Genomic DNA, 14,364 nt, shown 5'->3' with positions numbered 1-14,364 from the left:
CAGAGTGGAAAGAACATAAGCTATAGCTAAAGCTTATGGGCCAAACTTTGCACATGCTCGCTACGGTGTAATCCAGAGTAGTTCCATTAAGAGGGGGTCTCTTTGAAGAAAATTGCACCTGACTGCTTCAGAGAAAACAAACCATGATCCTCAGACATGCTGAACAACTCCTGAATGCACTCCTTCATGGAGAAAGAACTGGAGAAATCACTAGCAATATTATGCTTGTATTGTTACAGCCCAGTAGCTTCATCTTAAGTTCAGAGTCTCTTTAATATTCTGACAAATGTTTCATATTGTCTGTCACAGCATTGCTCGATATTGCTGGTAGGGAAAGCTGTTTCTCTGAGGATTTCTGCGCTGTAATTCAACTCACTTGCAATATTTTTTGTGTTTGCCCCATTTAGCTCTGTTAAAGAGTCTTAATACTACCTTCAATGAAATGGAACTTGTTAGCAGAGCAGGACTGGGGATGTTAAAGTTTGTTGACGCAGTGATGAGCTACTGTGATGTAGTTAAAGAAGTCAAGCCGAAGAGAGAAAAGGTAAAGTGTGTGGATTCAAACTCAGAGGAGAATGAAGCATGATCCTGATGAGAAAAATAATACTTGACAATTTTGTAGACTGCCCATTCCTCCTCTTTGAAGTGTTTAAAAAGAGGTGTTTAGAAGAGCTATTGCAGTAGGAGTGAGGCACGTACTCAGTTATAAATTGCTGTGTTCGTTGTGTCATGATGCTGGGATGTGGGTTCCCATCCCTGCCAGTGCTTGAAGGAGGAGGGAAGAACACATTCAGTTGGGATTTTGTAATCTAACATGCTTAGAAAAACACAGTTTACACCTGTCTACTGAAAATAGACTTCAAAACACATGGCATTTGGACAGAGCTGAGGTCAGTAGTACACAACATCCATGTCCCTTAAGCATAGGCCTTTTGATTAACTTTTTTTAGAGTGACGGGAAAGTTAGCTGTATTACCAAAGGAAATCTAATGTCCAACAGATGATGCTGGGAAACTTTCTTCAAGAAAAGGTTATTGTATACGGCTGGCTACTGTGAAATTATATTCACAGATGATGAGTCTGACTATTTTTGAGGTCTTAATATTGTTGTTATTAAGCAGACACACCTCCTCTTTTGTCACAGGATGACAGTCCTGCTGACCTCCAATGTCAGTAGGACTGCTCACATGCTTTAATATTATATTTTGTGGGTACAAAACTCTAGGAGATTTATCTGCTTTGGAACTGCAGTATCAGATCATGATGTGTATGTTTGGGATGGGGAGAGGTGGGTGAGAAACAGTGTTTAGGAATAGAGTGTTTATTACCAAGACCCTTTGAAATATATGAAATAGCCAAAAGAAATCCGGGAACTTAAGACTTCTCTCCAAAGCCCTTCTTTCTTCTCATACTTTTATGTTTCCTTCATAACGTAATGTAGGTGGCTAGGCTAGAACGGAACTATTACTTAAGTAAGCGGGAACTGGAAAAGATAAAGGCAGAGTTGGCTACCATTCAGGATGAGCTTAAAGCTTTGGGGAACAAATACCAAGAGGCAATAAAAGAAAAGCAACAGTTACAAGAAGAAGCAGAGATTATGCAGAGAAGATTAGAAGCTGCTGACAAGCTCATCTTTGGCTTGAGATCTGAAAACAAGAGGTAAGTCTAGATTCAAAGAGGAACATTTTTGACATCAGAGGGTCATGTGCCAGGGATAAAATCTATGAAACTGAGACATTTTTGGAAACGTCCCTTCCTGTGTTTGTTTCTGAGAAGAGCTATTGTCTGTTCTAAGCTAATATTCACTAGCTCTTGAAAAAATAATAACAACAATTTTTAGTGCAGAAGAAAAAGGTGAACTCAGATTAACAGGAAAAAGATTCAGATCAACCTGGTGTCTGTCGCCATCATAATAGTGAGAGAACAACTCATTGTAAATTTGGGGAGGTCTGTTTCAGCCTACATCTAAAATAGCAGCAGCTGGAAATTCTGCACATGCACCCCATCTACCTAGTACAGACTGACCCAGGATTCCTTTATAATTCTATCAGGTGGACAAAGGAATTTCAGGACTATGAAATACGAAAGGTGAAGTTGCTTGGAGACTGTCTACTCTGTGCTGCCTTTCTGAGCTATGAAGGAGCATTCAACTGGGAGTTTCGTAATGAAATGATCTATCAAGTGTGGCAAGAAGATATCCTCTCACGAGAGATTCCTCTCAGTCAACCTTTTAGCTTAGAAAGCCTCCTGACTAATGAGGTGGAGGTTAGCAGGTATGTCCAGTTTTTTCAAGAAGCCCAGTGACTACTGAACGTGAAATTGTGAAGTGGGAGTCTGAATCTGAATCTGTAGCTTAGAATTGGCATTGTGGGTGGAGGTGCACAGCCATACCAGAGAGAGCCCATTTTACTTTCATGTCTCAAAGATGGCAAGGAGACAGGTTATTTTTCTTCTGGTTAACAGAGGATATTTATTATAACAAACCGTTGTACTTTACACTCCAGGGACATTCACTGACTCTAAACACATATAATACCTTTTTAGGAGATTTTTAAAGGAGTTATCTATAATATGTGTTCAACCCAAAGCCAAAGGAATATTTTCATTGACTTCAATGAATTTGGAATTAAACCCATGCCCAGGCAGCCTATATGTCAACCACTTCAGGATTACTCACTAAATGCAAGTCAATGTTTTGAGTAGTGTAGTTAAAAATGACTCAGACAATGAGTCAGTCGGAGTTTTGACACTGTTCTCACAATCACATACACTGTATGTTTCCTTGTGTGTTTAAATAGTATGTTCAATGAACTGCGTAATTTTACTGACAAATGAAATGTGCTGCTCTCCCATCAAGTTTTCGTCCCAGCCTAGTATTTGATTCATTCCATTCCCAGGTGGGTTTCCCAAGGATTACCTCCAGATGAGCTCTCTATCCAGAATGGCATCCTGACAACGTATGCAAGCCGCTTCCCACTCTGTATTGACCCACAACAACAGGCATTACATTGGATTAAGAAGAAAGAAAGAAAAAATAACTTGAGGGTAAAGATAAATGATCACTTACTGGTTGTTTTAAAAGCTGCATAAATATCTGTCACCTTGAACAGGGAACCAATTATGTACTGACAAATGTGTTGACTATTGTGTCTCTAAAACAGATAGTGAACATCAGTGTTCACATGACTTTCAATTCTTTGGAACAGATGGTTTGTTTGGGATTTTGGCTAGCCTTAGTACATGAAGAAATAGTATAACCAAAAGGCTGGTGTAGATCGTGTTTTATCTTAGCTTCAGGATGGAGTTTTCATGTAGAAAAATTAACAGAGGCACAGGTGGAACTTTGAAGAATAGTACTCCAAATGGAAATTATTCTCAACTGATCAGAAAAAAAACAACACTTCTACTGTTTTGTACCAATGCAGTTTACATGATCTGTAAGAAGAAAGACAAAAAGCAACAAAGAGCGAACTTCATTAGTGCTGGCAACTATTGTAAAATAATGTTCAGCAAATTGAATATCAGTTCTCTTTTCATATCTTCCCATTATTCTCTTGCAGATGGCTTCCTTTAATGACCCAGATTTCCTTAAACAACTAGAACTGGCCATAAAGTACGGAAGCCCTTTCTTGTTGCATGGTGTTGATGAATACATTGATCCTGTGATAGACAATGTCTTACAGAAGAATATCAAAGTTGCACAGGGGCGAACATTCATTGTCCTAGGTGACAAAGAGGTTGACTATGACAGTAATTTTAGATTGTACCTGAACACCAAATTATCGAACCCAAAGTACTCTCCCTCTGTGTTTGGCAAAGCTATGGTTATCAATTATACAGGTAAGCAAAAGCGTGTATTTAGTAACAAAGTAGTGATTACGCTGTAGTGCAAGTTTAGGGCCTGGGTGTTTGTCTGAAACAGCAATAAAACTCTAAAAAATTCATAGCTTCCCATATACTTAGCATCTGATTTAACAGAAAATCCTTCTCACTTCTCTCTTCTAATCTGAGACAGAGCTAAGTATCTCTTCTTGCACTTGTCAGGTTGGGATAGTTGGGTAGAATTAAGATATAGAGGTATTAACCAAATCACTCTTGCATCGCTGCAGTTTTATGACATGATTAAGATTAAATAAGTTTTGTAAAAGCTCTCCTTGTATTTAAAAAAAGACTGTGTGTTGTGTACATGTGTTGTATCTGTAGTTACCCTAAAGGGCCTAGAGGATCAGCTGCTCAGTGTTATCACGGGTTTTGAAAGAAGGGAATTGGAAGAACAGAGAGAACATCTTATCCAGGAGACAAGCGACAACAGAAACTTGCTGAAAGATCTGGAAGACTCTCTCCTTCGGGAACTGACGTCTTCCACAGGAAACATGTTGGACAACTTGGACTTGGTGCAAACCCTGGAAGAGACAAAATACAAAGCTACTGAGGTACCGGCTCTGGGCTGGATATCTGCTAATAGAACATCATTTTTGCTTTTATATTGTGCTTTGTCTTTCACCCTTGAAGCTAGGGATTAGTTTGAAAGGAAATGGAAGGTCTTCTCATAAGTGTGTTGCATCTTTCAATATTGGGCAGTATTTTATTGCATCAGAGGACCAAATCCTATCTTCAGGAAAGTCCTTCTCAGGACCAAAGTAATGGTTGTTTACAGTTCTAAAGCAAGAGCACTTGATATATTTCTTTCAGCTTTGAAACAACCTTTGTCTTGTATTGTATCAGATCTGAAATTATTAAGGTATTTGTTCCTCAGAGAGGATGTAGAATCTCCATTCTTGGAGGTTTTCAGGCTGTAGTTGGACAAAGCCACAGCTGACCTGATCTAGTGGTGGTCATAGTCCAGCTTTGGGCAGAAAGTTGAACTAAAAATCCCCAGAGGACTTTTCCCACACTGTTTCCATGATTCTGTGTAAATATTTGCCTTTACTTTTCATAAATATATAGGGTAGGATTGATTTTCTCTAACTTTTGATTTTTACAATTCATACTACTTTTTTAGGGTTACCTGCCCAGATTCCCTATAGAGTCAACATAGACAGGCAAGCACTGAATAGCTTTGCTTATTGTGATATAATATACATACTATGGATGAGTGCAGTAATTACATGTGTATAAAATCAATGTACGGCTAGGTGATTGAAAAACTGAATCTGGCTGAGACGACAGCAGTGGATATTGATCGTCTTCGAGATGGCTACAGACCAGCTGCCAGGAGAGGGGCCATTTTATTCTCCGTTTTGTCTGAAATGGCGCTTGTCAACATTATGTATCAGTACTCACTGGTCTCCTTCTTAGAGGTTTTTGGACTTTCTCTTCGGAAATCCATGCCCAGTCCTATTCTTCCAAAGAGGTTAAATAACATAATGGATACACTGACTTTCAACACTTACAACTATGGCTGCACAGGTTGGTGCAATTTAATGCTGGGCTGATACTGTGTTGTGCAAATGCTTGTTAAAAGCCGTGCCTTCAGTTGGTTTACATTAGAGGCAAGTTACCAAACAGTGAATTCACTAATGTTCAGTTCTCAGCATTGGTTACCTGTTTACACTTTGCTCCCTGCTGTTTCTGTTTGAAGAAACTATGCATATTACCAATGTAACTTTTAAAGAAATGCTTTTCTTAATACAGTTACAAATGGTAACTTGCAGCTACAGATCTCACATCCCTGGATGTAGTTCACACATGCTGTTTTGACACTGTAAGCCTGATCCAAAGCCCCATCTTTGAATACCCTGATCTTTGTGGGGTGACCAGATGCAGGGTTTGGATTTAAAGATTGCTCCAGTTTCACAAGTTTTAGCAGCTGATTTTTGAAAATATTGTCCTTTTAATGTAGGCTTGTTTGAGAAGCACAAGTTACTATTCTCCTTCAATATGACTGTCAGGATAGAACAAGCTGATGGCAGAGTTCCACAAGAAGAACTTGAGTTCTTTTTGAAAGGTAAAGTGAGTATTTATATATAAATATATAGCTATATGTAGCAATAGCTAAAAGATCTTTTGAAGATAGATTTTGACTAGATATGATTTGCTGTAAAGGTAGCACCTAGAGAAATCAATGAAGACAGCTAAACTGTGTTGGTTTACAGAAATTGTGGATTCTTCTATTACTATTTTTTTCACTTTGTTAAACAGCGAAGACGCTAATCTTTCTCTGCAGCTGTTGGCAAATCTCACATTAGCTAATTGTTAGGATGTTACCTGAGAAAATAATCTTTCGTTATTTTCTGACTATGCATAAATAATTTTAGAAATGTTTGCAGAGCTAAAACTCTGGCTTTTGCAAGCACTTGTAAAATGCCATCTTTTCTTCAGCAGACCAGTTTAATCTTACAGTGCTTCCAGAAACAAATTTCCAGTTGGTTCCTCTGTGCAGTGGGATTGTATGTGTGGTCATGTGTTGGAGAATTTATGACATGGGCATTTACTCTGGTTTCTGAATGTGACTAGGCAATATTTCCCTGGAGAAGAGTGCACGAAAGAAACCGTATGCTTGGCTTCCAGATCAAGGCTGGGAAGACCTAATTCGCTTGTCTGAACTATTTCCTGAGAAATTTGAATCTCTTCCAGATGATGTGGAAAAAAATCCAGATGTATGGAAAAATGTACGTGCTTTTCTGCAATCCTGTTCTCTCTCTTTGTTTTTCTTCTGGTATTAAACATTCAAGTATGATGCAATGTGCCATAGCACTCGGCAGGAGGCATGTCACCACTGGCTTTTTCTGTCAAGGCCTTGCTTTTCTTCTTGACCTCAGTTAGTGATTGGCTTATTTCCAGAAGAATTAAGGCTCTTATTATTTAAAAAACAAACCCAAAAAATCTTCCCTGGTATACTGTAGATTTTTTATTTTCCGGTCAAATGCCTTAGATGAGTTATTTGCCCTGTTGAAGTCAGTGGAATTTTTGCTGTTGATTTCAACAGTCAACATTTCGCTGTTATTTTTGTACCGCTAAATTGTACTTTGATCTTCTTGTGGCAGTGAGTTCTATAGGCTAGTTACGAACACAGACGTTCCTTTGTTCTGCCTTTAGTTTCATTCCATGTCTTCTTACCTTAGAAGAAGTCTTTCTGCAAGCAATCTGTTAATACTTTTTGCTTGAGATGCTATTTTCTGTATCTTCAGAGAGTTACTTGACGTGAAATGAAAATACAAATGTGTTTCTGGACTTGAATACTTTATTCTGAAAAAGCTGATTTTTTTAACGTTCACTGAATCTTTTAATATTTCTTTGCAGCTGATTGACTTTATTCTTTGTTCTCCTTGTGTCTCTTGGCCCCTTCTTAATCAAATTGCTTTTGTCTGCTTTCTTAGTAATTTCATCGATAGAGCAATTTGATCTATTTGCGTTGTCTCCCATCTTTTCTTGCCAGTGGTACGATACAGATGCTCTGGAGCAGATGCCATTTCCCATGCACTACCAGAACAATCTCACAAACTTTCAGAAACTCCTACTTTTACGGTGTTTCCGAGTGGACCGCCTATATCGGGCAGTAATGGACTATGTTACTCTGACAATGAGTGAGAAGTAAGTAAGTCACTCTCTTCTTTCAAATCCGAATCACTCCATTCAGGTATTTCTCACAGAACTGGAGTTGTAATCAACTGTGTAAAGACTTTGTAATTTGCCTAAAAAACGGTGTGATTTGTCTCTGTATCATTTCCATGTGCAGTCTGAAATGAGCTTTAATGTTTGTGTAAAAGTCAGCTTTTACACAAGATGGCTGCTCTTGTGTAAATTAGCAGTTTATTGTGCTTCTTTTCCTACCAGGTATGTGCAGCCCCCTGTGATCAGCTTTGAAGCTATCTTTGAGCAGAGCAGTCCTTACTCGCCGGTTGTTTTTATCTTAAGTCCTGGCTCTGATCCCGTCAGTGACCTCATGAAACTGGCTGAGAGGACAGGCTTTGGAGGGGATAGACTCAAATTCCTAGCCATGGGACAAGGCCAAGAAAAGGTAACTTTGGTGGGAGGGTAGGGACTTGCTGCGTGCAGCAAGTCAGTGTGTGAATTGCAAATCATGCTCCTAATGTTGTGGGCCTGCTCAAATTTCCTTTCCAAAGGCCTGCGCCATTTTAAAGGGAGTTACTTTGTTGTTCGGACATAGCACACAATTTGCCAGCCTGGGAATAATGCTTTCCTGTAGTGTGAAAGGGGGCATTTGGCTGATTCAGAATTGGAATGATATTGTTGTCTGTTAAAAAATAGTTGAGCTGACAAGGGGTTACTCTGCAGCCTTTCAAAGGTTAATCAGTGACCCTGTGTCTCTGTGTACGGACGTGAGTTGATTGGAAGTCATAGTGTTTGTTACCAAAAAGATACCCTGCTGCTCTTTCTGTCTTTTCTGTAGCTTTCCTTTTTGTTACAGACACTAAGGCAGGCTCCAAAGCTTAGTAGCTGACTGAATTCAGTCAGGGGGAGAACTCCTGTTAGATTCATTTAGACCACCACTTTTCTAGGCTCTGATCTTCATCCTCTTCTGGGCCGTGCGCACTCCTGTACTGTTTTGAAATACTTCAATGCTCTGCATGACTTTTAGTTTCAAAAGGAATTAATGGAATAAAAAAAAGCATCTCAGAGCAACTTCTTGTGGTATTGGAAAGGGTCTGTTCTCAGCAAGGAGCATTCCAGTAAGTCTACTAAAACTAACTAAAAGGCTGAGCGTGCTGGCTAGCAGGAAAAAATCCATTGCACTAACCCATCAGAGTCAGTCTGCGTACAGGATAAAGGGAGTGTTGCTCACAGACACTTCTTTCTGTCTCTTAAGATTGCTTTGCAGATGCTGGAGGATGCGGTGGTTCATGGAGAGTGGCTAATGTTGCAGAACTGTCACCTTTTGGTGAGGTGGCTTATCAATCTGGAAAAGGCCCTGGAGAAAATTACAAAGCCTCATCCAGACTTTCGCCTCTGGCTGACTACTGACCCAACCAAGGGCTTCCCAGTCGGAATATTGCAGAAGTCCTTAAAGGTAGTGTGCAGTGGGGAAACCCCAGTCAAGGGGGCATGTCCTGCTGCTCTTATTCAGCAAAGCAGACTGGCTTTGGGGGTAGCGTGGCCTGAATGCAAGATGTTGAGTTGGCCTGTACATACTAGCTTTTTGTCTTTATAGGCCAAATCCTTATTTCATTATCCTGTTTATCTTATGGTGATTTTTCCTTTGGGTGAAAGCTCTTCAGCAGTTATTTTCTGAAGCAGTTGTTTCAGAGTAGAGCTTTCTGAGTAAACCTGGAAATGTGACAAATGCTCTTTAGATTCAACTGCCGCCGCAAGTGAGGAATATCTGGAGAGACAGAAATAGTCCTGTCAGTCCTGATGCTGAAGTGCAGAACTGAGGTCTCTGTCTCGCCTGGCAATAGTGCCAGTGGAGCAGACGTCGTAATAGGATAATGGTTTCCAGCTGCTACTTCAGGCTGCAGCATTTATCACAAGCAAGCTGAGCTGATTATTTTGAAGGCACAAGCCATGATGCTGCTCTAATGTTTTTTTTCTATGGCTGCTTTACTTGTGTTGTGGTGAACCAGTGCTGTAAACATCATCATTTTATTTCACAGATTTGAAAGCAGTGGCATGACAGATCCACCCAATATGTGCTCTAGTGTATCAATGACAGCTCTGGAGTATTCACCTCCAGCAGTGCTTAGTGCTGCAGTGCAGAGAAATGAGCGTAAACGCATCTTTAAAATTAGACTGCAAATAGGCACTTTCTAGGTCTAGCCACGAGCAGTGAGAACAAAGGCTGTATAGCACTTTGAAAAAGCTGCCAGGAAGCTGGCCCTGCCTCAGTTTGATCATCAGTAAAGCCATATTAAAGGCTGTTAAGCCATCTTACTGTGGTGATATGTAGGCCACACCAAAATATGTAAAGTACTGGTAATATTTCAGTAAATTAGATCTTCAAATATGATAAATATTAATGTCTTTCCAATAACGTGAATATTTCTAAAATAGTATTACGTTTTTCTTTACATATGTGTATTTACCTTGATAAACTTAAAAGGTCTATTTCATGTCTTTACTTAAGAAAAAAATCCATATTGATATGAATTTGGAAAGCTGTTCAAAATTTTCAAGCTTGCATTGTATGGCTTACTTAGAGAGCGTGATATATTTACAGCTTATTTTCCTGAGGCTACCCAGTAATTGATTGATTCCCTAATTATTTTGGTAGGTTGTGACAGAACCACCTAATGGTTTGAAACTGAATATGAGAGCCACCTACTTCAAAATTCCCCAAGAAGCCTTAGAGCAGTGCCCACATCCTGCCTTTAAATCCTTGGTCTATGTCTTGGCATTCTTCCATGCTGTGGTTCAGGAGAGAAGGAAGTTTGGGAAGGTTGGCTGGAACGTACCATATGATTTTAATGAATCTGATTTCCAGGTAAGAAAATAATTACAACGGCTCTAATATTTTTGTGTTGCTCACATTACTTTTGAAAACATAATCTATCCAGCTTTAGTCCTTTCTCACAATGACATTTTGCCTCATTTTTTTGTGCTGCTGTGGACTCAGGTAGACTCCCAATCTTCTATAATGTCAATTTTGGCCACTAAAAATAAATCAGATTCCCAATCGTTCATGTTTATATTGCGTCCCTCATGGGTTTATTTTCTTAAGAGGACTTATACTTACCTTTTTAGTTATTTGAGAAATAAATGATTGTTAGTTTTCAAACAAAACTACGTTAAAATAGAATCTACAGATATGTATAGCTGATTTATGAATGTCCTTATCTCACATGTTCCAACAACTTTATTAGGTCTGCATGGAAATTCTTAACACATACTTGACAAAAGCTTTCCAACAAAATGATGATAAAATCCCCTGGAGCAGTCTCAAGTATCTTATTGGTGAGGTGAGTGCCTACAATGTCACTCAGGAACACTTGATGGTAAAAGAATTCAGATAAATGAAGCTTCCTTTCTACAGGGGCTATATCACCAGGTAAGGCTGGCAGAGAATCTCTCCTGGGCAGTCTTGAAACTCCTGTGTAGCCCTGAGCAAGTCACTTAATCTCATTGCCTCAATGAAATAGGGCTATTGTGTGTAACTGCACAACAGGGGAGTTATGGTGCTTAATTAATTTTGAGTGAGAGTGCCCTTGGGATCCTCTGATGAAAGGTACTGAACAGCACAACTTTACAGTATTATTGGTACAGTGGAGCACTACTGATGTGAGAGCTGTACAAACAGATTTCTAAAGCTCTTGCAGTGCTATATGTGATATGTGCTGTGTAGTAGTGGCCAGTTCTGTGTAGCTGCTGTGACATGAAATCCTACAGGGAACTGTTATTTTCATAGAATCACAGAATGGTTTAGGTTGGAAGGGACCTTGAAGATCATCCAGTCCCACCCCCCTGCCCTGGGCAGGGACACCTCCCACCAGCCCAGGTTGCTCCAAGCCCCGTCCAACCTGGCCTTGACCACCTCCAGGGATGGGGCAGCCACAGCTTCTCGGGGCAACCTGGGCCACTGCCTCACCCCCCTCACAGGAAGGAATTTGTTCCTAATACCTAATCTAAATCTCAGCTCTTCCAGTTTGAAGCTGTTCCCCCTCATCCTATCACTACATGCCCTAGTAAAAAGTCCTTCCGCAGCTCTCCTGTAGTCCCCCTTTAGGTACTGGAAGGCCACAATAAGGTCTCCCTGGAGCCTTCTCTTCTCCAGGCTGAACAACCCCAGCTCTCTCAGCCTGATTAGTAATTGCAGCACTTAATCGTAGGTCAGCATGAGCTGCTACCTGAGGAAGGTACCGTTGCACATAAATTACTGAGACTGGTTATGAGGAGTGGCCCACAGCAGCTTTCTTCAGTCTAAGTGCAGATACTTCCTGCTTGTTCCCTCTTGAGAGGGGCTTAGAGAAGATGTATTTGGTATCCCTCAAGGGAGACAGTGTTATAACATGTAGTCACTGCACAAGTGAAGAGTGTTGTGGACCTTTCAGTGATTTTTAACTGTATTTGCTGCCCCAAAAGCCAGCACTATAATATTGATTTAACTACTTTCTAGGTCATGTATGGCGGGCGTGCAATTGATAGCTTTGATCGTCGCATTCTGACCGTCTATATGGATGAGTACCTTGGTGATTTCATATTTGACACATTCCAAGTGTTTCATTTTTATAAAAATGACAAGGTTGATTATAAAATTCCACAAGGGACTGTAAAAGATGACTTTGTTGGTAAGAAATGCTTTTCCTGCCACGTAAGTTAGCATTAAAAAAAAAGTCTACATGTTCTCCGTATGTCCATTGCTGGATATGAGAAGTCGAAAGGAACTTCAGGCATTGTGTCTGTACCTATTGCAATGGTATAATCCACTGATAATGCTGTTCTTGCAGCCCTTTAAAATGTGAGCTTACCAGCCATTTCCTCATTTCTTTAAAAAAAATTAAAATCCCTAGGTAAATGGCATGTTAATTTTGTAATTATTAAGTGACACATTTCCACTGGGGGTGGTGGGCTGTGTATTTTATGCTTGAAAAAAGTTTATTCGATCCTTGCAGTGTTTCAACACCAGCTACAGCATTTGATTTTTTTTTGCAAGCAGAGCAATAACAAAAATTGCTCATGGAGTTCTCTGCAGTATTATTTTCTGCCTGGTAGCTGTGGTTTAATATATCACATCTTTAGGAAGTGTGTTTTTGTATTGCAGAGGCGATAGAATCTCTGCCACTTGCTAATACTCCAGAGGTATTTGGCCTTCATGCAAATGCGGAGATTGGCTATTATACGCAAGCAGTTCGCGATATATGGTCTCATCTGCTTGAGCTGCAGCCTCAAACAGGTGTGTTCTCCATTACTTCGAATTGTTTCTGTAAATAAGGGATAATGAGGTGGGGAGCTCCTTGCCATGGGGACTGTGATGCCAGCCGTGCCACAGCCTTGCCTCAGGGTACTGTGTCCTGGCACAGCCGCTGCAGCCGGTCACGCTGCCTGCACCCTGCCTGGGGAGGTGACTGATCCCGGGGGGCACAGCCGGATTGTGTCACGGCCTTCGGGAGCTGCGGCAGCAGAGGAGTGGGGCCTGGGAGGGGAGGAGAGAGCTGAATGGCTTAGCCCTGCCAGCATGGGGGCAGTTCAGCACGTGCCCAGAGGCAGTGTTTGAGGCAGGCAGGGAGCGTCTGGTGCAAATGTCAGTGCTGCAGAGTGGGAGACTTTGCTGCCAAAAGGTGAGTCAGCTCTCAAAGTTCTCTTAGGGAATTAATAATTGAAGGGGGTAACCTATGGAGGTTTAGTCTCACTAAACCATCTGGTTGCAGGTGAAACTGGTACAGGAATTAGTCGAGATGAATATATTGCAAATGTTGCTAAGGATATAGAAAACAAAATACCGCAAGTATTTGATCTTGACCAGATACGGAAAGGTTTTGGACCAGAGATATCCCCTACGACTGTGGTGCTGTTGCAGGAACTGGAACGTTTTAATAAGCTGATCATTCGAATGGCAAAGTCATTGGCTGAACTGCAACGTGTAAGTAAGGACACAGCTACTAGAGGAAATCAGTCAGGTTTACCTGCCCCAGGCTGGCACTCAGACTCTCACTGTCTTTCCAGGCCTTGGCTGGGGAAGTTGGAATGAGCAGCGAACTGGATGATGTGGCTCGGGCTCTTTTTAATGGACAGATTCCTGGAATCTGGCGGCGGCTTGCCCCCGACACACTCAAAACGCTTGCAAATTGGATTATTTTCTTTAGAGCGCGGTATGACCAGTACACCAGCTGGGTAAGTGTGTGCCTCCAGAAAGTTTTTTGGTTTGTTAATCTGCATGATATGCTGTGCAGATTGGTGCAGGAGTCAGTGATCACACACTGCTTTAGACAAGTTACTTGCACCAGTGCCAGTCACTGCCTGGAACGGTAATGAATCATTGCACAACTATGGATGCAAGTCAGACTAGCCACTGGCTAGTCTTTGAGAGTGTTGGCCTCTGAACTGGGTACCAGCTGTGGTGGGAGAACCAGGTGCTGCAGCTTGTCCTTTGTGATTGCAGGTTAACGAGCATGAGCCAAAGGTGATGTGGCTCTCGGGCCTGCACGTCCCAGAATCTTACCTGACGGCTCTTGTCCAAGCCACCTGCAGGAAGAACAAGTGGCCCCTGGATCACTCCACCCTCTACACAGAGGTAACCACATACAGGACTGCAGAAGACATCACTGAAGGGTCTACTCAAGGTGGGTCTTTTTATGATTATTTGGCAAAAATAATAAAGTAGTGAATTGGTGAGAGAGAGAGAAATTGCCTGGCGTTCTGAGTAAATTACTTAGGCTACACCTTGGCAGACAGTACCCTTGGGTTTGCATTTCACTTTCCACCTCGTTTTAGGCTGGGAAGTAGCTGGGTGCTGGTTTCTGCTTTCCTGCT

At 41.1% G+C, this 14,364-nt stretch overlaps 1 protein-coding gene across 1 annotated transcript in view; it reads left to right on the top strand.

The window, feature by feature from the left end:
* DNAH10 (dynein, axonemal, heavy chain 10) overlaps positions 1-14,364 on the top strand; it is a gene marked incomplete at its 5' end in the record, with an annotated part of 58,555 nt that overhangs the window by 42,533 nt on the left and 1,658 nt on the right. Inside the window, 19 exons of the mRNA XM_009880332.1 lie at positions 408-544; positions 1,442-1,659; positions 2,052-2,273; positions 2,898-3,045; positions 3,561-3,840; positions 4,204-4,433; positions 5,136-5,409; positions 5,843-5,947; positions 6,457-6,611; positions 7,379-7,533; positions 7,777-7,960; positions 8,771-8,971; positions 10,172-10,381; positions 10,761-10,856; positions 12,011-12,182; positions 12,656-12,787; positions 13,263-13,474; positions 13,558-13,725; positions 13,994-14,174. Of these exons, the coding sequence (XP_009878634.1) occupies positions 408-544; positions 1,442-1,659; positions 2,052-2,273; positions 2,898-3,045; positions 3,561-3,840; positions 4,204-4,433; positions 5,136-5,409; positions 5,843-5,947; positions 6,457-6,611; positions 7,379-7,533; positions 7,777-7,960; positions 8,771-8,971; positions 10,172-10,381; positions 10,761-10,856; positions 12,011-12,182; positions 12,656-12,787; positions 13,263-13,474; positions 13,558-13,725; positions 13,994-14,174 (3,480 nt within the window). The remainder of the gene's footprint in view (positions 1-407; positions 545-1,441; positions 1,660-2,051; positions 2,274-2,897; positions 3,046-3,560; positions 3,841-4,203; positions 4,434-5,135; positions 5,410-5,842; positions 5,948-6,456; positions 6,612-7,378; positions 7,534-7,776; positions 7,961-8,770; positions 8,972-10,171; positions 10,382-10,760; positions 10,857-12,010; positions 12,183-12,655; positions 12,788-13,262; positions 13,475-13,557; positions 13,726-13,993; positions 14,175-14,364) is intronic.

This window comes from Charadrius vociferus, unplaced genomic scaffold (assembly GCF_000708025.1).
Source record: "Charadrius vociferus isolate BGI_N301 unplaced genomic scaffold, ASM70802v2 scaffold332, whole genome shotgun sequence".
In the NCBI taxonomy this organism is placed as follows: domain Eukaryota; kingdom Metazoa; phylum Chordata; class Aves; order Charadriiformes; family Charadriidae; genus Charadrius; species Charadrius vociferus.
Note: the sequence above shows the minus strand (reverse complement) of the source record. Positions and strands in the feature narration are given on the sequence as shown.